Genomic DNA, 24,376 nt, shown 5'->3' with positions numbered 1-24,376 from the left:
AATGTGCATCCTTTTGGGATGGCCCACTTCCTCTTTTTGGGTGATGCATACGTGGCCACCATAACGCAGGTTGACATGACCCAGTTGAGGAAGGGGAGTGTTGGCTGTGTTGGCTGGAAGCAAAAGGTTTACTTGGATCTTCCTACTGGGTCCCTTGGGGGCAAGAGTGAACAGGAAAGTAAGGAAAACATTTGTGGGAAGGGGCGTAGCTCAGTGGCAGACGGCCTGCTTTGCAGGTTCAATCCTCAGCATCTCCAGGGCTGGCTGGGATAGTCTCTGTACCTGAAATCCTGGAGATCTACTGCCAGCCAGTGTAGGTACTACTGAGTTAGATGGACCCAATGGTTTGACCCAGTATGAAGAAGCTCCCTCTGTCCTTATTTGCCTCTGAAAACAGTTGTGTGGTCCTCCCAATAATACAGCACCGCATTCCTTCCCATGTGAGCCACCAGTTAACTAATAAGGAGAGCCATAACTAAATAAATAAAGTGGCCAATATTTTCTGATGGTTTTGGAAATAAACACACCAGCAGGAGGGAGGCTGGCTTTGGATGCCTAATTCATGTTGTCTTTATAATCCTAGCTATAGTTTCAGCAGCGCTAGAAGATGAATTACCCACTCTAACCAACACACCGATCAACATGGGGTTTATTAGAACCAAGCTATCATTTAACAATGTCAGGAGCATATTTATTATTAAGCAGAATGCTCCACAGTCTAAATGGAAAGTCATTACTTCTCCTCAGATGTTGAACAACGCTGTGTGTTTATGCAGTCAAGCGGCCAAGATGGTGCCGCAAGAACACAAATCCTGGGCCTCTCCTTTGCTAGAGTGCTGGGCTCTTATGCTAGGCTCTGTCAGAGGCAAATAAAAATTCGGCGCTACATTATTTTAAAACATAACCATATGCACAACAGTGAGCAAAGTTGTACTTTGTTTTCTAATTATTTTGGGTTTAAAATACACCAGGAATCCGTAGAGTAGAATTCCTAATATTTAAATACACACACATAGAGGAAACAAATATAGCAATCAAAAGCACATAATAAATACAAGCCTCTCACGTTGCTAATTTTGATCCCCATTGTTTTCTGAAGGAAAATGAAGTCTTCTTTGGCGATCACTTGTAGCCGAGTAAGGTTGTCTTCCATGAACACGGTTTTAACAGTGAGTCTGTAAGTGACTGTGGAGACCAGTTCTGGATCCACATGTCCTTCCACAGTGGGGACATAGATTTCTGGGCGGGAGTTGATCACAATGAGGGTTTTCCAAACATGCCTTCCTCTTAGCGTGTTTCTCCCTTTAGTCCTGAGTTCGAGCATCTTCAAAACCCATGACACCTTTGGTAAAGGCTGTTCTCCAATTGGAGCACTCGCAGGCCAGTGCTTCCCAGGTGTCAGTGTTTATACCATATATTTTTAGATTTGCCTTGAGAGGGTCTTTAAACCTCCTTTGTTGACCACCAGCATTGCGCTTTCCATTTTTAAGTAACAACAGAAAAGACAGAGAGCCTCAGCTCCTGCTGGGGGCAAGAGAGGCCATCAATGTCCCAAAGGAAGACCTGAAAGCAAGGTGTATGAAGTCCATTCCTTCGCAGTGGTCAAGTGTGTCTGTGAATGATTGACCTAATTGGGAATGTTTATAATCAGGTGCCATGAGCTTTAAAGCAGATATTGTTGGACTCCTATCAGCCTCAGCCAGCTTTTTTCACAGCTGCTGCACACTGGGTCAACGTCTTCATTGAGCTGTCCACTGTGACCCTGAGGTCTTATCGCTGGTCAGTTGCCACCAGTTCAGACCCTTTGGACATATATGTGCATATGTGGAAAGTTATAAGATATCAGCTGGGAGCTGGAGGGCAGGCACTGACTGGAAAGGAGGCAGTTTTTCTACTCCAAAATCGTAGCAGATGCAAAGTGTATTGAAAGCAGGCTGAAGTATAACCACCCTGATAACATCAACATGAGCACAAATCATGAATGCACAATCAAAAGGACTTCCGGAGGAGCCCGGTGTGCCATTAAGCGACACACTAGCTCAGGAAAGAGAGCGAACAAGAACGGAAATCACCACTGAACCAACAAAACATGCCACCACCATCAGTCTTCATTCCACTGAGCAGAGATGGTGCTAGCAAGTGCAAGCTCACCAGTTAGAATGGCTGAATGACCTCTGGCTGACAAGATTCATGAGCGCTCTGATGAAATGGGCAGTCGGCACTGGCTTTTGACTCTTACATTTCCCTTCCCCGGATGATCTATGGAGCTTAGTCGTGCCATCACTCCTACCTACCTTTACGAGCAAGATGCCAGGGGATGTTTTGAATTATGGCTGGCTGGTTTTCAAGCAGTATCTGAAGGTAACACGGAGTGCTAAGGGCATTTGGCACTGCCGGAACAGCTAAAGAGAATAGTTTTTTAACACAACCTTGCAGAAAGAGCTAACGCACATGGATGGGAGGCACAGCTGGTGTATTGGCTGATCAGCAATGATCAGACCTGCAGTCCAACAACACCTGGAGGGCCACAGGTTTCCCCATCTCTCTCTGTGTGCAGTCACATGGATACACACCCTATATCCCAGCAGCCAGAGGCAGAGCAAGTGGGTGCAGTGGGGGTGGTCCGCCCTGGGTGTCATCCCTGAGGGGTGTGTGTGACATCAGCATGGGCCGCCCCCCTGGGATGCTCCCCACCGCTGGCGCAACCCCCTGGGACATGTGCTGCCACTATCTCCACCTCTGCCCATCCCTATTGGTGCCACACAGCACACCCTGTCCCTATGGGTGTGGCACGGCACAGTGCACCCCGCCCTAGCCCCTATGGGCACTGTGCAGCATGGTGTGCCCCACCCCTATGGGCATGGGTTCACCCCACCCCTGGGTGCACTGCCCCAGGTGCCCAAGAGACTGCCCAAGAGAGCCAGTGTGGTGTAGTGGTTAAGAGCGGTAGTCTCGTAATCTGGTGAACCAGGTTCACGTCTCCGCTCCTCCACATGCAGCTGCTGGGTGACCTTGGGCTAGTCATCCTTCTTTGAAGTCTCTCAGCCCCACTCACCTCACAGAGTGTTTGTTGTGGGGGAGGAAGGGAAAGAAGAATGTTAGCCGCTTTGAGACTCCTTCGGGTAGTGATAAAGTGGGATATCAAATCCAAACTACTACTACTACTACTACTACTACTCTTCTTCTTCTTCTTCTTCTTCTTCTTCTTCTTCTTCTTCTTCTTCTTCTTCTTCTTCTTCTTCTTCCACCACTGCCAGCGGCTGCCATCTTGTGGCTACCTTCCTCCACATTGCCACTTTTCTTGGACATCCTAAGCCTTGTCACACACTTCTACTTACTTGGCTGCTTTCCCCTGGAAGAACCCACTGTTTACAGCTGAATCAGATCAAACATCATTTTTTCTGCAGATTGATGTTTCGTCTGATTCAGTGGTAAACAGTGGGTTTTCCCAGGGAAAGTGGCAGAAGAAACAAAAAAACCCCCTGCTGTGGAGCATTCTGTGTCTCACAATCCAACATTGCTTTTCATTTTGTTGGCTCTACACACATGCAGTGTAAAGACGTCAGAAGCACCCATATCTTCCAGTACATATGCACCAGTGGGGAGGTAGATCCCTCATGGAGGAACATCACAAAAACAAACAAAAAGTTGGAAGGTACCCTGATGATCATCTGGTCTAACCCCCTGAAATGCAGGAATAAGTGATTTATTCTAGGCATGCATTTCAAGCAGTTGCTTTTCTGAGCAGGAATTGTATAAAGCGTAAAGCAGCCCTCATTTTTTCACTAAATCACAGGAACATAGGAAACTGCTTTATACAGTGGTACCTTGGGTTAAGGACTTAATTCATTCTGGAGGTCCGTTCTTAACCTGAAACTGTTCTTAACCTGAGGTACCACTTTAGCTAATGGGGCCTCCTGCTGCCGCCGCGCCGGCTTCTCATCCTGAAGCAAAGTTCTTAACCTGAAGCACTATTTCTGGGTTAGCGGAGTCTGTAACCTGAAGCGTCTGTAACCCGAGGTACCACTGTATGGAGAATTGTCTCCACCTCTTTAGTGCGGCTTGCACTGACTGCCAGTGACTCAGACAGCGACTCTTTCCCAGCCCTACCTTGAGATGCCAGGAATTGAACCTGTGACCTCCTCTTGCAAGGCAGATGCTCTGTCCCTGAGCTACGGCCCTTGCCTGCTCTTCTCCATGTGTTTCCTTCTTATCTCTAGTAGCCCGTTTCACTACCACCCGTGAGCAATTGCTTCCACAATGCTCCCTGGCTTCCCAAGGCTGATCAGAGGCTATCTCAACAGAAGGAACTGTGGTCCAGGCATGATCGACACCTCTTGCACTGTGACAGCTTGGAGTCGAGCCATGCATAATCTTTGCATTAATTATGTCATTATGGTTTAATTGTAGCAATTACCATGCGCTTCACTTTCTCAGAAGCCATCACTGTCATTACATAGACTTCCTGTTTAAGTAAACACGATCATTCATGTTGGAAACCCACCACTCAGCATTGGCAAGGCATTCCCAGTCCCTGGAAACAGACTCTGCCCTGCAGAATGAACACTGATGCTCCGAACAACACACTGCCACATTGGCCATTGTCATGCAGCCAGCCATTCATGGGTGGGCTTTTCATACAGCAGTTATTGGTCTAAGGCTTCAATTCTAAGGGAAGGGATTGCTTGGTGGTACAGCATCTGCCTTGCATGCAACATGTCCCCGGGTTCAATCCATTGCATCTCCAGGTATGGCTGCACACATCCCTTCTCTGGAACCCTAAAGAGCTGCTTCTGGTCAATGTTGTCATTACAGAGCTAGATGGAGCAATGGTCTGTAAGGCAGCCCACCCCCCAGTGTCCTTATGGGGTCTTAAAAAAGTTAAGGTAAAGGACCCCTGACAGTCCAGTCTCAGATGACTCTGGGGTTGCGGTGCTCATCTCGCTTTACAAGCCAAGGGAGCCGGCGTTTGTCCGCAGACAGTTTTTCCAGGTCATGTGACCAGCATGACTAAGCCGCTTCTGGCGAACCAGAGCAGTGCACGGAAACGCCGTTTACCTTCCCGCCGGAGTGGTACCTATTTATCTACTTGCACTTTGACATGCTTTCGAACTGCTAGGTTGGCAGGAGCTGGGACCGAACAACAGGAGCTCATCCCATCACGGGGATTTGAACCGCCGACCTTCTGATCAGCCAGCCCAAGAGGCTCAGTGGTTTAGACCACAGCACCACCTGCATTCTGTGTACTAGGATGTAAATCCCATGGAACTAAGCCAGGCTTCCTTTTGATTCGTTTTATAAACTGTACCCCAGTCAAAGCTATCAAAATGGTGTACAATATGATAAAAGTACCATATAGTAATCATCAACTAGGGGAGAAATTAATTCATGTCTGATGAGTTACAGCCTTGAAGGACAATGCAAGGAGAGCCATCATTTGTGTGATCCTATTAGCAGTTCATCATCAGAAATGGACCTAATTTGGACTTATAAACTAGCCTGCTTATATTGCCCATAGTGCCCCCCCAACTCCCAATATTCCGCCCAACTCTTCCAAAATTGTGGCGCACTTTACAAGCCTGCAAGTGTCACATGCAATCTTTTTGACCTTGGCACCTGAAGGGTAACTGGGGTCAAGGAGATCAATTCTAAGCAATGCCATTGTCTCAAAAAGGTCTTCTCTGTAGTGGAACCCCAGCTATGGGACTCATTTCCTTCTGGAACACAGTTGGTGCTGGTTCAGGTGAGATTCTGATGCCACATAAAGATATATCTCTCTTGCCCAGATATTGCTGACCATTAGAGCTTGAGCTGGTCTGATTATTGTTGCATTCGTTCTGGTTAAGAGTGGGCTGTTGTCTATTTTTCTTGTGTCATTATATGCATTGTGCATTATATGCATACTGCTATGGGATGTATCCTGCTATGAGATTGCTATTGCAATGAAGAGCAGGTGATAAATATTTCAAATTTTAAATAATCAGGGGAATTAGAATATTTATTTAGCAGATGTTAGGTGGACTTTAGCTGACACAACTGAAGAGTTAAAACTGATCATTCAAGGTACAGATTCTAAAATTGTTGTTGATGTTTAGTTGTTTAGTCGTGTCCGACTCTTCGTGATCCCATGGGCCAGAGCATGCCAGGCACTCCTGTCTTCCACTGCCTCCCGCAGTTTGGTCAGACTCATGTTTGTGGCTTCGAGAACACTGTCCAACCATCTCGTCCTCTGTCATCCCCTTCTCCTTGTGCCCTCCATCTTTCCCAACATCAGGGTCTTTTCCAGGGAGTCTTCTCTTCTCACGGGGTGACCAAAGTATTGGAGCCTCAGCTTCACGATCTCTCCTTCCAGTGAGCACTCAGGGCTAATTTCCTTAAGAATGGATGCATTTGATCTTCTTGCAGTCCATGGGACTCTCAAGATTCTAAAATAAACATGCGTAAAAACACATTGGAGGGGTGCTGTTGGCACAATGCTATAAAGGGAAATTATCTTACTGATTTTTCTTAAAAGTAGCCTTGAGCTTCAAGTAAACATATATGACCACTTGACCACTTAGATCTGCAGGACTGGGACTTTACAAGTTCCACAGAATGTTTATGCATTCGCATTTTATCTGATCACCTCCCAGCTTAAACTACAAGAAGGAGTTATCTTTCTGATATTTATTTGTCTATGAACTCTATAAGTGGTGGGGAAAGGATAGGTGCATAGCAAAAGTTTGTGCAAAGGAGATCACAGTCACTGGATCTAGCCAGGAGGAACATTAACTGGTCATGCATTGACACCAACTAATGCCTGGAGCGCTAGTTGCTGTTAAAAGCACAGCAACAGGGAACAGAGAAAAAGTTGGAAATACTACAATACAATACAATAGTGAAAATTACACACACACACACACACACACACACACATATATATATATATATATATATATATATATATATATATATATATATATATATATCTGTTTTGCTAACTGTTTAAAGTGCAGTTTGAGCCTTTCCCGTATCCCATTCGGAACCCCTATTGCCATTTCCCTCTACTGCATCCATCAGGCATAAAACCGCAGCATTTATCTAGCTGCGGGAGATCATTATCTGGTGGCAATCTTCTTTATACCATTGCCATTATCTCTTAAATAAGGGTCAATCATCCAGCTGCCTGGAGATGCTCTCTGTCTGCCTAGAAAGTAGCGTCGTTGATTTAAAGTCAAGGACTCTTCCTCTCATTTGCAAACATTTTTTTAATTGCGGTTTGCAGATTATGGCGCTACAAACATTTAGGCTGGAGGTTGCTTTCTGCTGGCAATTGTCCCGCTGAGAATTCTTCTTATTACAATTGTCGAATTCATTAGAAGCGTGCTTGCATAAACACACATTCAGTCAACATCGCTGCCAATCAAGCGTTTGTCCTGATGATGTCACTGCGGTTCGACAGACGGCATTTCAGAGCATTGTCATGCACTGCAGGGAGGGACTTGCCCCTCTGCTTTGAAAGTGGTTCCTAAGAAAAGCAGCAATTACAGAACTTAAGTTGTCGCGTTAAGTCACCCAGTGATGAACATTTATGCCACACATTACCAGCTTTATAACCGCCATTGTTCTGTGACAGTGGTTACCCGCTGTACAGATAATTGCAGAACAAACTCCATATTCTGGTTGACACCCTTTCTAATTACATCTCACCTTCATTAGGCTATTAAAGTGATAGATGCTAGCAATTACATTGAACCCCGGTGAAAACACTCCATCTGTGACTTGCACTGACTACAACATGAGTTATACACCCAGGAGACCTGCAGAGCTCTGCCAACGCAGAGAAGAAAAGGAACAAACAACCCAGATGCTCTGCTGATGAAATGGTTGATGGCTCTAAATTTCATTGCTGGGGTCAAACACTGTTGCTTCTCTGGACTCGTCATTCCACTGGCGCAAGCAGAAGAGTCTTTTCTTTTAAATTAACCCTGAGTATACCTGAGAGGAACACCTGTCAAATGAGGTTTGAACATTGAGCTCGTAAGCATGTTTCCTTTTTTCTCAGACTCTGAAACAATAGGCCATTCAGCCGTGAAGGAGTGGGCAATGACATTACTGAGGCTGTCTTGGGAGTGATTCACACAGTTACCACTCGCTTCTTCACACAAGCAACTAGGTTCCATTCTTGGTTAGGCACACCCCTGTAATGGAACTGCGTGTGAGATTCAGCCATACATGACTTAGGGGTGGAGGAGAACATCGATTCTGTTTGCATTCAAAGGTGAATCAAGCCGGTTAACACCTTCTGAAACAACATGAGAACTGAAACACAACATCCTTCAAAATGCACACCTTTCCAAACTTTGCAGTACAGTTCTCCAGCCAAGTGATGTGTAAAGTGAGCATATAAATGCATATATTACTGGGGGGAAACTGCTGGGGATTATCTTAAAGGCTGTAGCCAACAACCTTCCTTTGTAAAGGAGATTAGCTTTCATAAACTTTAAGGAAACAGGTCGAAACTCCTTCTAGAAAGACAGCATTTCTTTCTCCATCTGCTCCAGTCTCTTGAAGATGACGTCACACAGCTGTGTTTGTGAAAAGAGAAGCAGCCTGTATTTTTGAGGGAGGCATGATACAGGTGGAGGGCCAGAGAATAAACATGTCTGAAAGACTTGGAGGTGTCTGTTGAGGTGTGAAGCTGTGAGCCTCCTCCTATGCTCAAGCTGTAGATTCATCAATAGATGCAAATGTTGCAAAATGCAACAATCCTCCAGGAACCTCATTTCAAAGGAAACCAACCCAGGGTAAGTGCTGTGCCCTTGAAATGTCTCACTGCTCAGAGAACTGGGGTACATTTAACAATATCTGCAACCATCTTGCACCAAGCCAGGTTCAAGGTTCTTGTATTAATTTACAAAAGCCTGAACAACTCAGGGATTGTCTGAACTCTTATATGCCAGCTCAGACACTGAGAGTATCTGCAGGAGCATCTCTGGTTGTTGCCTGAATTGGTGAGGCTCATTTGACAACAAGAAATCAAACCTTTAGTGTCATCGGCTCAGTCCTGTGGAACACTCTGCCACTAGAGATTCAGCAGGCGCCTTCTGTGCTGAAAACTTTTCCATTTCATCAGGCCTATGCAGGAAATTAAGAATACATCCTTCAATAGTGGCTAATTGATGCCTCTTTTTAAAAAAAGAATTTTTTTTAATTAAATATTTTATTGGGTTAGAATAGCACATACATTAGACTACACTGATTGGTTATAACGTTAAAAATGCGTTATAAAAATGTGACACCAGAGGGAGCTGTAGAGCATCAATCCATCTTCAATGGGAAATTGCATTTAGAGCTATACAGTAGTACCTCGGTTTTCGAACGTAATCCATTCTGGAAGACCATTCGAGTTCTGAAACGCTTGAAAACTGAAAACTCAACAGTCGACAGCTAGGCCTCAGGATTTTGCACTCAGTGGAAGCCACGTGGCATGTTCGACTTCCGAGGCGTGTTCGAAAAATGAAGCATTTACTTCCGGTTTACAGCGTAAACCGAAATGTTCATCAACGGAGACGTTCGAAAAACAAGGTATCACTGTATTACTTTTTTAATGCATTTTTGCAGACTAGTGTAGATCCAGCCATTGTCTCTGTTTTCAGATCCTAAAGTCCCTTTTGCAGATCACATATATTCAATGTGAGACTTTAATGCTGTTAAACTTTTCATTGTTTTTATTGTACCGTTTTTACGTTTCATTGCTGTAAATTGTTTTGATATTCTTTATGGCCCAGCAGTATATAAATATTTTTATAAATAAATAAACACTACGATAACCATATTAGCCTATGCTGAACTCTACATTGTTCTGTCTGACCCTCATTCAATTGACACATATGGTTGTGTGAACGAGCCCCACGCCAGGGATAAAGCCAGGTGGCTAAGATGGAGAGTTAGAAGAAAGGGCCGAGGGTCCAGCCTTGCATCTTTGACCAATGTAAGATCCCAAACTCAATATGTTAACAAAAAAATTCCTCGCCACAGTTTGCTAGGTGGGGAGGTGCCTTGTGCCTGATAAGATAGTTTCTTGTCGACCGCATTACTCAGGAATATGGTGCATGAGAACTCCTGTCCTAATGTACTAATGAAGGAAGGGAGCAGATGCTGAGAGATGGCTGATAGCCCAGCTGAGAATATTCTTAGCTACAAAGGCATTATATCAGCTGCCTGCCTAATGCACAAACAACTGACAAATTGAGCTTAAAGACCATAACTCAGGGCAATCAGCAGGAGCACATTAGAAAAAGTGTTTTTGCCAACAATTTCCCTTGAAAGAGAACATTAAGGCAACCAGGAAGGCCCTGGCTTCAGTCAAATTCTTTGCCCTATCTCGCCCCTTTCCCTCTGTCTTATATCACATGTTGAGACCAGTTGGTGGTTTGGCTTTTTGCCTCCAGCTAATAGAGGCAGAAAGATAAGAATCTGAGGAGTATTGTGAGCATGCGGAAACATTCAGCCAACTTCCGCATGACACACGTAGCAGATCCACTTGCTTCTTAGCTTTGCTCTAAAACCACAGGTTGTCAAGGAGGCGATGACTTCACCAGGAAGGAAACTATGAGCCCCTCCAGACTGGTGGTTGGTTGGTCTGTTTTGTGGGAGTGGGCGTATTCTGCAACATGTCATTGATGCATATCAGTGGTGGATTTATATTTGACCACTCTTATATCATTCTGGTTTATTAATTGTTCTGCAATGCTTCCCCAGTTTTACCGCATTGTTGCCATCAGGAGGGACACTCTTGTGCTACAACACAACAAAAACAGGACAGAAGACAACAACATGGAACAAAGCTATTTCAGCCTAAAGCTATAGGGCAGCCTTTCTCAACCTGTGGGTCCCCAGATGTTGTTGGACTACAACTCCCATCATCCCTGAGCTCTGGCCTTGATAACTAGGGGTGATGGGAGTTGTAGTCCAACAACATCTGGGGACCCACAAGTTGAGAAAGGCTGCTATGGGGTATACACTGTTTGGAAACAAAGTGATATGAACATCTCTATTTTTTTGCAGGTACAAACTGAGTTCCGGCGAGTTCCGGCTGAAGAAAAGCCCTGCCCTTCCCCAAGCTGCTTTTACTTATAGGGAGGGAAAATACAATGGTACCTCGGGTTAAGTACTTATTTCGTTCCAGAGGTCCGTTCTTAACCTGAAACTGTTCTTTACCTGAAGCACCTCTTTAGCTAATAGGGCCTCCTGCTGCTGCTGTGCCGCCGGAGCCCGATTTCTGTTCTTATCCTGAAGCAAAGTTCTTAACCTGAAGCACTATTTCTGGGTTGGCAGAGTGTGTAACCTGAAGCATATGTAACCTGAAGCGTATGTAACCCGAGGTACCACTGTAGATAGGAACTTTAGCACTTGCCAATGCATAGAGTATATTGTTAGTTTTTAGGACAGCCTTTTCTCAATGACCTCTAAAACAAGGTCCAGTTGCGTCATACCTGGATGTAGCAGGAGAGAAGTAATAGGATGGAACACCTTTTTGCTTCTCCTGTGGTAATAGTGCCAGGTGAATAATTTATAACAAGAAGCTTTTCTGAGGGAATTCACCCTTCCTTCAGGCATGTTGGCATGTTGACCCTCTTCTCGTTCAAGCATGTCAGTCTTTATGTGCATTTGACTTGTTCTGCTATCTGCATTCATCAGGATGTTGTATGTGTGTTTTAAAATGACACTGTAACCTCGTTGAGGATCACATACCATGAAAAGCTCTCAGTGTTAGGCACGGCCAAGTGCCAGAGGGAGTGCTGATAAGGAAAAGTCAGTAGCAAAGCCAATATTTCAGGGGAAGATATGGCTATTGATGGCTACTACCCTGATGTTCTAGCTACGCTGTCAGAGGCAATATGCTGGGAGTTACAAGGGAGGAGAGTGCTGTCACACTCAGGTCTTGCTTGTGGGCTTCCCATGGCATTTGGTGGGCCATGATGAGAAGAGAAGAAGAAGAGTTTTGGATTTGATATCCCACTTTATCACTACCCGAAGGAGTCTCAAAGCGGCTAACATTCTCCTTTCCCTTCCTCCCCCACAACAAACACTCTGTGAGGTGAGTGGGGCTGAGAGACTTCAGAGAAGTGTGACTAGCCCAAGGTCACCCAGCAGCTGCATGTGGAGGAGCGGAGACGCGAACCCGGTTCCCCAGATTACGAGTCTACCGCTCTTAACCACTACACCGCATTGGCTGGTGGACTAGATGGGTCTTTGGCCTGATCCAGCAGGCTTCTCTGTATGTTCTTATTCTGTAAGAACAGGCCAGCTTAGAATGGAACAAATATCAACCCCATTTATTGGGGTGGGGCAAAGATCCCTCAACCCCTAGCACAGAGGTTTTCAACCTCTACAGCTCCTTTGATCAATCACATGTTTTTCTGTGGCATCGCTGTGGCGCTCAGGAGCCCCGTTACATCACCCCTTGCCTGCAGAGCTGGCAGCCTCTCACCCTTTTTTGAACACTCTCCCTTGTGGAGTGTTCCCTCAGCCTCCTCTCCCTTCTCCTTGGGAGTCCTCTGGCAGTCGTTGCTGCTGCTCCTGGTCTCTGAGCTGCCCCACCCCCACCTCAAATAGAGGTGCCTCCTCACACTGCCCCACAGGGGCCTGGGAATTGTCTGTCCATTCCCAACAGCAAGGGCTGGAGGACTGCCTGCCTAGGCTCCCTCGCCTGCTCACTCTGAGGCCATTTCAGCTCCTGGCAGCCAGCACCCCCTGGCCAGCCCAGAGGCACCATTTGCCCGGGGAGCTTGTAGCCAGAGGCTGCTGCAACAAACAGCCATGCAGGTCTTGGGGAGGCAGAGATGCATGAAGGCATCAGAGGAGGGGGGAAGGAAAGAGCAACAGTCTAGTGCTGCCTGTGGCACCCCTGACCACCACTGAAGGCACCCCAGGGTGCCACAGCACATTGGTTGAGAACCACTGCCCTAGGAGTTGGCTCCTATGTACAGAATTGATTATTAGGTCCGAAATACATTATCTGTGGGGCTGAAGCAATTGAATATGCTCTTTGGCATCAATTTTAATGCCCCATTTATAAGGAACCAAGTTCCAAATACCTAGATTAGTTTTGTCTGGAACAGGCTATTGGTCCAATAAACAAAATAGAAAGGAAAACCAATAGCTATTTAGGTGGCATTGCTTAGAACTGAACAACCTGCATATCTCAAACTGTGGAAGACCAGGAAAGGATGGCATGGAATAAACTACTTTGATAGTCTCCTGTTCTGTTAAAGCATCCTGAATATGGTCACTCCCAGAAACAGGTAATTTTTTGGATGGAGTATGGATACTCTTCTGTTTCTGCAATGGTAAAGAAAAATCCACTCAGTATAAAAGCCATTCAGGGCTGCCTGTCTCAGGTAAATTCATCGCTGTCTTCATAGCTCAGAGTTAATAAGAAGAGTCTTTGTGCTTTGCTAGCGGGCTGTAAGGAAAGCAGAAAGCTCTGCCTGAGAGAAGGAAGGTCATTCTTTGTTCCTAGAAGAATCTGATCCATCTCAGGCTGCTGTGTTTCTTCTTCAATACCTTTTCCCGTCACTCATTAAAACATGCATTGGGGAAAACACATTACAGCTTGACTCTCTGGTTAATGGCTCCAGGAGCTCAGGTTCAGTGCAATGTAACAAATGTAGTAAATTACATTCAGGAAGGGAAGCAAATAAGGTTTTAAGTGTCTTTTCGATTGCCACACGTGGAATGGGAAGCGGAGGAATCGTCTCCTCGTATCACTGGAGGGGAAGTCACTGCAGTACAAAGGTGCAAATCCTGTTTCTTCCTCTAAAAATGACAAGCTTAATATTAAAATCAGGATGCCTGTTTCTCAAGGTACACTGCAAGACATGCTCTTTTATAAAAAAAAGAAAATGAGACTAGCCACTTTGGAGTGAGGGTAGGAGAAGGAAGAACACTTCCTGCCCTCACTCTGACATTTTCTGGGTTGGAAGTTGCATTTACATTAAAGGATAATTGCAGCCAGCAGCAATGGGAACATAATCACCACTGTTGAGAAGTTCATCCATTTTTGTGTACCCCAAAATTGCTGTCTCCAACTTCCTGGCCAATGATGAATGTCAGGGCAGCTACTTTGGTTCAGTACCAGTTCCTAACATCTCGATTCCAGTTCAGAAGTAAGACCTGATAGAATCGAGCTATAAACCTAGAGAATAAATTCAGATGACAAGAACTTTGGAAGTATTCCTGCTTATCAGGCAGAGGCCATTTCCTCTCCCCCCTGACCCACTTTTCTGCTCTAGACCACTCCCTTCTGAACCTGTTTTTCAATGGATTATATTAAACATTTATCATCCTTCCTCAAACTAATAAAAATGTTACACACTGTCTCAGGGGAACCACAAAACCATTTAGCTACAGAGGCTTCCTGTTTCCTTCATATTGTTTTCGTAAGAAGATCCCTTGTTAACCCTATTTACCTGGATGATGGCACAGCATCATTTAGTCAGGCGCATTCTTCTTGGTCAACTATCAGCCCCTGCTTCCCCTTTCAAAATTTAGCTCCCTTACCTGTTTTCTATTGTTGCTGTTGCTGCTGCTGCTGCTGCTCTCTTACCCTTTACACTAAGGTCCCAGGGCAGGTTACATCATATGGCAATTTAAAATACAGTTCAGAACAGTTTAAAAATTACAATAAAAAATATGATCACAAAAAACAGGGTGGTTACTGAAAATATGCCTCTAGGGTATCAAAGACCAGGGTGAACTGAGTAGGGGACAAACCCACTGGTCCCACTATCCATGTCCTCATGTGCAACAGACACACCTGCTTCACCCATGACCTGACCACAATGAGTAGGAATGGGTTTCTGAGTGTGTTTGGCTGAACGTGCTTAGACGTGTCCTTGTGATCAGAAACCCAGATAAGTTATGAAGCCTGGGAGGGGAGAGGTTGGGACCTGGCCATGTCCCACTACCCTTCTATACCCTCGTACCTACGGGACCGCCTCTCCTGGTATGCCCCGCCGAGGACCTTAAGGTCCATAAATAGCAACACTCTAGAGGTCCCGGGCCCTAAGAAAGTCAGATTAGCCTCAACCAGGGCCAGGGCCTTTTCAACACTGGCTCCGGCCTGGTGGAACTCTCTGCCTCATGAGAACAGGGCCCTGCGGGATCTGATTTCTTTCCGCAGGGCCTGTAAGACAGAGTTGTTCCACCTGGCCTTTGGCTTGGAACCAGCCTGATCCCCTCCCCCTCTTTCCTTTTCCTTCTGTGATGGAACCCCTATTTGGAGACTCCCCTGGCTTTTCTGTACCATGTAGGACCAGTCTGGATAGTTGGCCTTAGTGAAGATTTGACGTATTCTCCCCCAAACAGTTTTTGATCTGGGCTTCCACTGAAATGAGGCTGCATTTTAAGTAGTATTTTAATCTTGTTTTTAAGTTGTATTTTAATCAGTTGTTTTTATACCTGATGTTAACTGCCCTGAACTCGGTCTTGGCCGGGGAGGGTGGGGTATAAAAACAAACAAACAAACAAACAAACAAACAAACAAACAAACACTTTTTGCTCTCAGGCTGAAGCCCTGAATGGGGTGCTTGTTTGCTCCTATGGGGAGGGGGTGCTGTCATTTCCATTCTCCTAGATACAGAAAAGCAGGATAGTGACATGAGATCATATTGAGATAGGAATACAGTGGTACCTTGGGTTAAAAACTTAATTTGTTCCGGAGGTCCGTACTTAACCTGAAACTGTTCTTAACCTGAAGCACCACTTTAGCTAATGGGGCCTCCTGCTGCCGTGCCACCAGAGCACGATTTCTGTTCTCAACCTGAAGCAAAGTTCTTAACCTGAAGCACTATTTCTGGGTTAGCGGAGTCTGTAACCTGATGCGTATGTAACCTGAAGCGTATGTAACCCGAGGTACCACTGTATAGGAAGCTGCCTTACATTAAGTGAAACCATTGGTCCATCCAATTCAGTATTGTCTGCACCCAGGCAGGTGTAGAACTAGATCCAGCTGACAAGCCAGATCATTATCTCTTCTACTCCTGTTGGCTGTGCCTACCTACCTGTCAACCACTTGACATCAGAATGACATCAGGCAACTCTGTTTTTGTATAGCACTGTGCATGGAATGCTGGAGTAACTGGACAAGAGTTCAAGAGTATCCTTCATATACTCATCCTTCATGAGCATAAATCACCCTATGGATGAGCTAATTGCAGATGCAAGGTCTGCCAAAACAGTTGCTATGATAACAGCCCAATGCCTTAACTATATATGTGATTAATGCATGCCGGCTCAATAGTGTGAATTGGTATGAGTCAGAGTCTGTTACTTGTCCAGCATTATGTCTTGAACTGCTTGAGTTTGTTTGGAGCAATGCAGGTATCTGTATATATCTTGTATGTATCTGTATCTGGAAAAGCCAACAAAATGTGTGTACATACAGAAGTGTTTTACTGAGCCTTATCTTCTGCAACAGTAAACTATTAGCTGCTTCCATGTGGTGTCTAGTACTGGCAGAAACTTCCACTGTGCTTGGAGTACCAACCTGAGAGTCCCAACATGGAAGCCTTGGCGAGCACTGGGGCTTTGATGCACAACACTGCAAGGCCCAAGGATGAGCTGATTGCAAAGTGCTGTGCATATCTCCAGTCAGACTCTTTGCACCCTGACAGAGTCCCTTCATCCCATCATCAAGGGAAAAGTTGCTGGTATTTCAGCATGCTGTCAAACATACTTGTTCCCCAGGTGTCATCTTTTGAATTAAATGCTCTTCCTAAAAGCATTCATGCATTAAGGACCTTATGGCAGCTTCCACTAAGCGAGTAGACAGTAAACAAATCTGGGAGAATAATAGAACACATTTCTTGCAGATTTTTGATGGGTTGCTTCTGCTTTCTGATGATGCCTGACTATTTGAGCTGAACCTTCGCAGATGCTAATGGAATGCAAATTGTGTGTTTGCAAAAAAGCAGAGGTTTAGCCACATACTTGATTGCAAGGTAAGGAAATTGTGCTGGCAGGTCAGTTGTGTAAATTGCATCTTTGGATGTACTTGCACTAGCAAGTGATCACTTGCAAGAACTAATGGCTAGATATACTCTCACTATTTTAGCAGCTGTGGGTGGGCAAGACTGGTTGAATTCCATGTTACAGCTAGAAGATCCAGACATTCCCTTTCTGAAAAAAAGTAGTGTGGATGGTTCAGGAGTAGGCTCTTTGCCTTTTGGAAAAATAGATTTTTGAGCAATTGAGTTGAAATGGATGATGTCCAGATAGCATCTAGTATGGAATGCAAATTTGCACTCTCTGTGCTATATATACAGTAAAACCTCCGGCTACCCTAACATCAGTCATCCCACACTGCAAGCTGTCTGAATTTATAGTGTGCATTCTGCACAGCCTACATATCAGTTTTAAGACCATTTAAACTATGCTTTTGATTATCTGAATATATGATCATTAGTGTGGAACCTCCCTTCACCCAGTCTATTTGGATAATAAGACTTTAAAGTGAAATGCAGAAAATGCAGTTGCTAATTCATCTAGCAAACATAGGGTTGCCATATGTCTGGAATTTCCTGGACATAGCTGGAATAAGGCAGTTGGAAGCAGTGACAGGACGGAAATCGCTGGGATGTCCAGGAAAATCCAGATGTATGGCAATTCATGTTGGAAATGTAAATTTTGCCTAATTTCCTTAAAAATAGTAAAAATAGCTCAAAAATTAATTATTTTTTGAGATTTTGGAAAAAAAGAAAAAGCTGAACAACTTTAGGTAAAACTAGAAAAAAGCGCAACAAGATTTTCACCTTTTGAAATATGGCAACCCTAAGCAAACACAAACATGGATTTAGAAATTCTTATTCTAATGTTCACAATTAACTGTGTTATTCAGTATTGCGAGTAATTAATTTAAGGAAAGAGGGATTTTTTCTGCGGGGGCAGGGGGAGTTTGATAATGTTGCAATCTGTATTTAAGCCATCGAAAGGGTATTTGTAGAATAAATTATCTACTGCCAGCTATCACAACACAAACCTTGGTGTTAACAGAGCTGAGTTAAGTTACAGGCCTTTGTGTCAACAACTATAGTCTGAAAGTTTTTGTGAAAGTTGAAAGTATAAAAGACTGTTTTCTTGTCTTCTCACCCCAAAGTTTTGCTGGTGTAATATTAGTATACAGTGAGAGAAAAGTCAAACTCGGTGACATGAATGCATCCACCACCATTTAGTTGCCATTAATAGTTTGATGAGGTTGACAGTCAGCTGGGAAATGAAAACAGATGACATGACGAATCCTCAAAGGGCTCTGTTTCACACACCAGATTGTCACTGCAGTTTCAAAGGCATCCATTACTGGCTGCTCAAATGTGTTGTGCGCCTTCCTTATGCATAGTTAAACAGCTGTCACATTGCAACCTAGAGGTTGCGAAAGTTAATTGTGAGTGTAAATTATATTTTTAAAAAGTCAGTCTGCACTTGGAACAAACAAGGTAGCAGGAGTGTGCCTGCACCAACTCTCAACTCCTTTCATTTCTTTTCTATATGCTTCCAAATTCAGGGAGTTTACAGAGACTCATCAACGGTTTTTCCTGCAGGGAGTTCGACCATACTATCAGCCTGATGAAGACCAACATTCTGGGTCAGGACATTGCCAGCACTTCACGCATCAGCATTGGTGATCCCATGCTTGAGGTGGTAGAGGATTTTGTCTACCTGAGTTCCACCATAACCAGCAACCTGTCTGTCAACGCAAAGTTGGACAAGCATATTGGCAAGGCAGCTATGAGAGAATGTGATACCGATGTCCAATACCAAGGTCTACCAGGTTTGCGTCTTGAAGACACTGCTTTATGGAAGTGAGTTGTGGGCAAATTACAATCACCAGAAGAAATGTCTCAATGCCTTCCACATGCACTATGTTTGGGCGATTTTGGGTATCGCATGGCAAGACAGAGTTCCAAACAAAGGTGTGGTCTGCCAAGTCCATATTTGTATGTTTGCACTGCTGTCTCAGTGATGTCTGCATGAACTTGGCCAGGTCGACAGAATGGAAGATGGTAGAATCCCCAAAGATGTGCTCTACAGGGAGCTATCTTCAGGCATCAGGCCCATTGGCAGACCAACTCTGTGATACAAAGATGTCTTTCTCAATCACACATTTGCAAATCAAGCCCCTGTCTAGAAGCACTCTTGCACGTCTTTTGGTCTCTGCCTTACGCTAGCTCAGTGGCTTCCTGCTCCCTTTGCTTGCTTGTTTAGTCGTTTAGTCGTGTCCGACTCTTCGTGACCCCATGGACCAGAGCACGCCAGGCACCCCTGTCTTCCACTGCTTCCTGCAGTTTGGCCAGACTCCTGCTCCCTTTAGTTCCTCCCAGGCTTCTTCTGCCATTCCATTCCTCCCTCATCCCTGGAACCAACTCTCACCCTGTTTGGAAGGCACACAAGCCTCATACATTTTCTTGAAAGTCTCTCCTGAGCATCTATATCTTCACTCCTATTCAGCACTCAACATACAATGGCCATTAAACACATAATATGTAGTAGCCCACACCTGAGCCTCTCGTGTAAGGAAGGAAGGAAATCTGGGTTGCAGTAGTGGGCATATGAACTCGGAGATGCTGTTCAAAGATTCTGAAACCCCAAAAGCTGTTTTGATTCCAGAGCCTCCAGTGGATATTTTCTTACTAAGATCAGCATGCAGTACACTTGGGAGAAGCCATCTTTCATTCCAAAAATTCCCTTTGCAATGATGCAACACCATGATGTAAAATTGTTCCCCTGGGGGATTTTGTTACATTACGGGCCCCCTGTCTGCTGTGAGTAGCTAAGCTGCCACTTCAAGCAGAGTTTACTTTAACATTTTAAATAAAAAAATACCCAACCTTGATTGCCTTTTATTAAAGTAAGAACTAAGGGCAGGATTCAACCAACAAGTCCCATCAGCAGAAGCCCATGCAAGGATTTCTCCTTGAGCAATGGGGCTCCCCCCACCCTCCTCATGCTCCCTGAAATTGACTTATGTAGGTTGGGAGAGCCCCCAGAACAACATGCAGGGGAGGAGATGGGGACCGTTCTGACTTGCAAGCTGAAATGCTTGCCTGGATGGATTGATTGACATAGTGAGTGCAACATTCAATCCCTCCCTGTGGAATACCCATGAAAGTTGTTTGAAGCCCTTCACCCTGGTCCAATAAATAAAAATTGGGGGTGGGGAGATGTTTTCGCACATGCACATACACTGCTAAATAAAGTCAGGTTAGTATCATCATGACCACCTGTTCTCTAGTTTGGTTGGGATCATATCATAGGCAGAAGATTTCTTATTGCCTGAAGGCCCATGAGGACCAGCTTGCTTCAGCTAAGCAACTCTGGATTTGGTCAGTGTCTGGTCAGGTGACCACCTGGAAGCCACATGCATACTGCCTTGGTTTCATGATGGAAGAAAGGCAGAGCATAAGTGAGAGTAAGAATGAATGAATGAATGAGTGAAGCAGAGAAGGAACTGTGTGTTGGATGGCAGTGCACAGATGCAAGCAAAGAGCATATTGCAACATTTGAGGAAGGGGTGGGCTTCAGGACATATTTTGGCCCTCCAAAAGTTCCCCCTTCACCCCCAAACTCAAACTGTGAGTGGCAGCCCTAGTACTTTTAAACCACCATGTAAATGGACACGTCTGTATGGACCATCTATGGAGATGCTGACAATCACAAAATGGAGTCATGCTGTACTAAGTGAATCCCCTGCCAGGCTGCTGATGGGGCTTTCTAATCAACTTTGCAATGAATATTTCTTAAATCATGTTAATCCACCGTTTAAGCAGAGATATCGGTTCCAGACAATGAATCACAGCACCTGGAGGGGAATATACCTGCCATTTCCCCAGAGAGCCAGTGATTAACAGAGCGCACATGCTGTCAAGATGAGCTGGCAGCAGCTCTGGTGTTTATCACCTCAGAGCTCCTTGCTTGGAATGAAGGAGGCCTGGCTTTCACGCTCCTGGTGCAATCAGCTTTTATTTATGTTGCATTCGCGTGAAACAGCTCTTTGCAGGAGTGTGAGGGAGAAACACCTGGTTTAACCCTGGGGGCCCAAATCTGCTTTTCAGATATAGGCCCCACTAGAACCAAGCAAACGCTTAATAGACGCTACAGTGTTGAGGAGGAATCCAGCTCACCAAAGGTAATTCACATGTAATAAATTTGAGCTGTGGGGAAAGGTTGGCATATTTATTGCCAGTTGACACTCCTATGCCTTTCATGGAAGGGAGGAATTAAACAGAAGCAACTACTCTAAGCAGAGTGCTGCAGCAATGTGGGGAGATGCATTGCCAAAATGCTGCTTCTCTCTTAAGGCACAGGTGTTCTGGCCCTTGATGCACCTGGAAGCCTTAACAGGATGGTTTCTGGTAAACCGCATGCTGAGTCAACTTGGAAGACTAAGGAAGTTGCTTATATTAGTTCAAGCCAAGCACTTTCTACTCTGATTGGTTATTGTGAACCGCCTGGAGATCGTATGATAAAGGGTGGTAAGTTAATAATAATAATAATAATAATAATAATAATAATAATAATAATTGGTGGATATCACCAGCTGTCCAATTCCTTCCTTCCTTCCTAATATAAGGTCATGACAGGAATTGAACCAGGGACCTTCTACGTGAAAGACATATGCATGCTGTTTATTTATTAACTTACATTTGTATTGTTATCTCATATTTCCTCCCAGGAGCTCAATGAGGCATGCATCTTATCCTCACATCAATTTTTGAGGTAGGTTAGGCTGGAAGACTGTGACTGGTTCAAGGTGCCCCAGTGAGCACTGGTCTCCCAGGTCCTAGTCTTTTTGTTTCTTTGTCAGAACTGTCAGGAGTTCATCCTACACTTGAGTAGGACCCTGGCAGAGACACATGCCCAACTGGCATGTTCTCTCCCTCCTGGTCGATTGTTCAGGAGTTTCAAAAGCTTTCTTCAGCCCGAACATCACAGCGACTGATGCCAACTGACACCGGCACACTTAGGGATCTGCAGAGTTTGTGCAACTTGCACGTGACAGACTTGCGCCTCAGCAACTCAGCATTTTGGCTAATCTACTTTATTTATATATAAACACACACAGTCACCTCCCCCAAATATTGAAGGGTAGTCCGTTAAAGGATTCCGGGGTGTGTGGCCTCATCCGAAGCCTATGGAGGTCAGGGCCTAAAGTGCCCCCCCCCGAGCGGTGACCCCGGGGAAGTACCTAGTTGATGTGCATCAGCAGGGCTCCCCCTGCTGGTGTTAACCCTTCTGGGTCTTCAAGCAAACAGGCTGAAGCCGGATAGTCGGATAGGACCAATGCTGAAGCCAATACTGCTCTTACCTGTAACCAATAAAGTTGTGGCCAATATAGCCCATTAACCTTAATCAATGGTGTCATGTGTCTTTATTTCTACTGGGGGAGGCGGGAACTTGCCACACAACATGGCTCCCTCTCTCTTGCATCAGACAGCAAAGAGAAAAAAAAACCAAAGGACAATAGTCCAACTTAACAGAACACAGTAACACAAACATCCTGTCTCCATCACTTCCCACTCTGTGGAGTCAAAACATATACCGTCATGTGAAAGACAACAATCCTATGACTGCAATCATAGATCAGGAATTCTAACAAGAACATGTCTATTTATGAAGTGTATTTGGTGGAATGGGGGTGTGTGTTTCTTGTGGGTTCTTTTGTCCAATGACATGATAAATCCATTGTTTAGTGTACAGATCCATAAATATTTCTTCATTTCCTGGTAGAGCTTTGAGAGAACCATGAAAACGAATATGAAACAAAGCCTGGTGTTTGCTAACAACATCTTAAACTCACAAAATATTGTGAGTGGTGAAACATTAACCACCGCAGGATAGGAGGGGCGAGCTACCTGTGGAAATCAGGTAAGATAACACCTGAGAGAAGCAGGAAGTTGTATACTGTTGGTCCCAGGCTTAGCTCTGACTTCATGTTCACTCCAGCAGGTGTTTACTTAAGGGGGTGCAGCATGCCTGCTGAAATACAAATCAATATAACAAAGCTGAAGTCATCTCGTTGGATTTAGCTAGCAAATATTCATTTGACAGGGTTTTTATAGGGAGGGTGAACCAGTTTGCCCTTCTGCCTCTGAAGAGATAACAGCATAAAAAATCGGAAGCACGGATACTGGAAGATCACCTTCACAGAAGCACTGGAAGTGTTTGGCTTTGAAAAAGGACAGGCCGTTGGGAACTGTGCTGCCTGGAGAGACTTTGAGTACAGAAAAGGAGAAGAAGCAATGACTTGTTGGGCTCTAGATGGGGCTAGCCTGCTGTAAAGAATCTTCCCAAGTAATGGTAAGTTTTCAGAAGTAACTGGGCATTGCTGAAGAAATTGGAAGGGATACATTCCTCTGTGTGTGCATGTAGAGGAGGGAAAGCAATAGGGAAAGTTGGACGGTCTGGTACTTCCATCTATCTAGCTTCGCTTTCTGTTTCAAACAGCATAAAAAAAGAAGAGCAGCCTGCTGGATCAAGCCAGTGGCCCATCAAGTCCAGGATCCTGTTCTCACAGTGACCAATCACCAGTTTTCCCAGGACATGTGTTAGGCTAACTGGCCTGTAATTTCCAGGGTGCCCATTGGATCCCTTAAAAATAAAATAAAATTGGTGTTGCATTTGCTACTTTCCAGTCTTCAGGTATGGAAGCTGGTGTGAGACAAGTTACCTACTTTCGAGTTATTTGAAAGCTCTTGTGCGGATGCCATCTCGACTCGGCAATTTGTCGGTTTTTACTTTGTTTAGTAGGCCTAGAACTTCGTCTCTTATCACCACTATCTGCTTCAGTTCCTCAGACCCACCTCCTGCAGAGGTTAGTTCAGGCACTGAGATCTGCCCCGCATCTTCTATTGTGAAAATGGATGCAAAGAATGAATTCAGTTTCTCCGCAATCTCCTTATCCTTCTTTAGTATTTTTTTGATTTCGTTGTTATCTGAGGGTTCAACCATCCCCCTTGATGGTCTCCTGCTACTAATATACTTAAATAACTTTTTGTTGTTAGTTTTAATGTTTTGAACAATGTGCTTCTCAAAATCTTTTTTTCAGCATCACTTATTGTCTGCTTGCACTTCTTTTTTTGCCGAACTTTGTGTTGTTGTTTTTTGTTCTCTTCAGTTTTTTGAAGGAAGCCTTCTTGCCTCTAATAGCTTCTTTGGCTCTGCTCATAAACAACTCTGGCATTCTCTTGGTCCTCATGGTCCCTTTTCTGATCTGTGTTATACACTCCTTTTGAGTTTCTAATGTGGTTTTAAACAATTTCTAAGAATTTCAACATCCTTCTTACCTCATTTTGAGGAAGTTTCCTCTTTTGAAACCAAATGGGATAGTATTGAA

General features: G+C 44.6%; 1 protein-coding gene across 3 annotated transcripts in view; it reads left to right on the top strand.

Moving 5' to 3' along the window:
• Positions 1-22,928: 22,928 nt before the first annotated feature.
• CAPN13 (calpain 13) overlaps positions 22,929-24,376 on the top strand; it is an 81,195-nt gene continuing 79,747 nt past the window's right edge. For 2 of the 3 annotated variants that reach the window (XR_014545731.1, XM_083604522.1), the window contains exon 1: positions 22,960-23,340. Coding sequence is in view for 2 of the 3 variants with exons in the window: in XM_083604522.1 (XP_083460648.1) it covers positions 23,302-23,340 (39 nt within the window). In the remaining variant the exon portion in view is untranslated. Of the gene's footprint in view, positions 23,341-24,376 lie in introns of all 3 variants that reach the window. The other variant, XM_083604521.1, reaches the window with a different exon arrangement.

This window comes from Podarcis filfolensis, assembly GCF_964270895.1.
Source record: "Podarcis filfolensis genome assembly, chromosome: 3".
Lineage (NCBI taxonomy): Eukaryota > Metazoa > Chordata > Lepidosauria > Squamata > Lacertidae > Podarcis > Podarcis filfolensis.
Note: the sequence above shows the minus strand (reverse complement) of the source record. Positions and strands in the feature narration are given on the sequence as shown.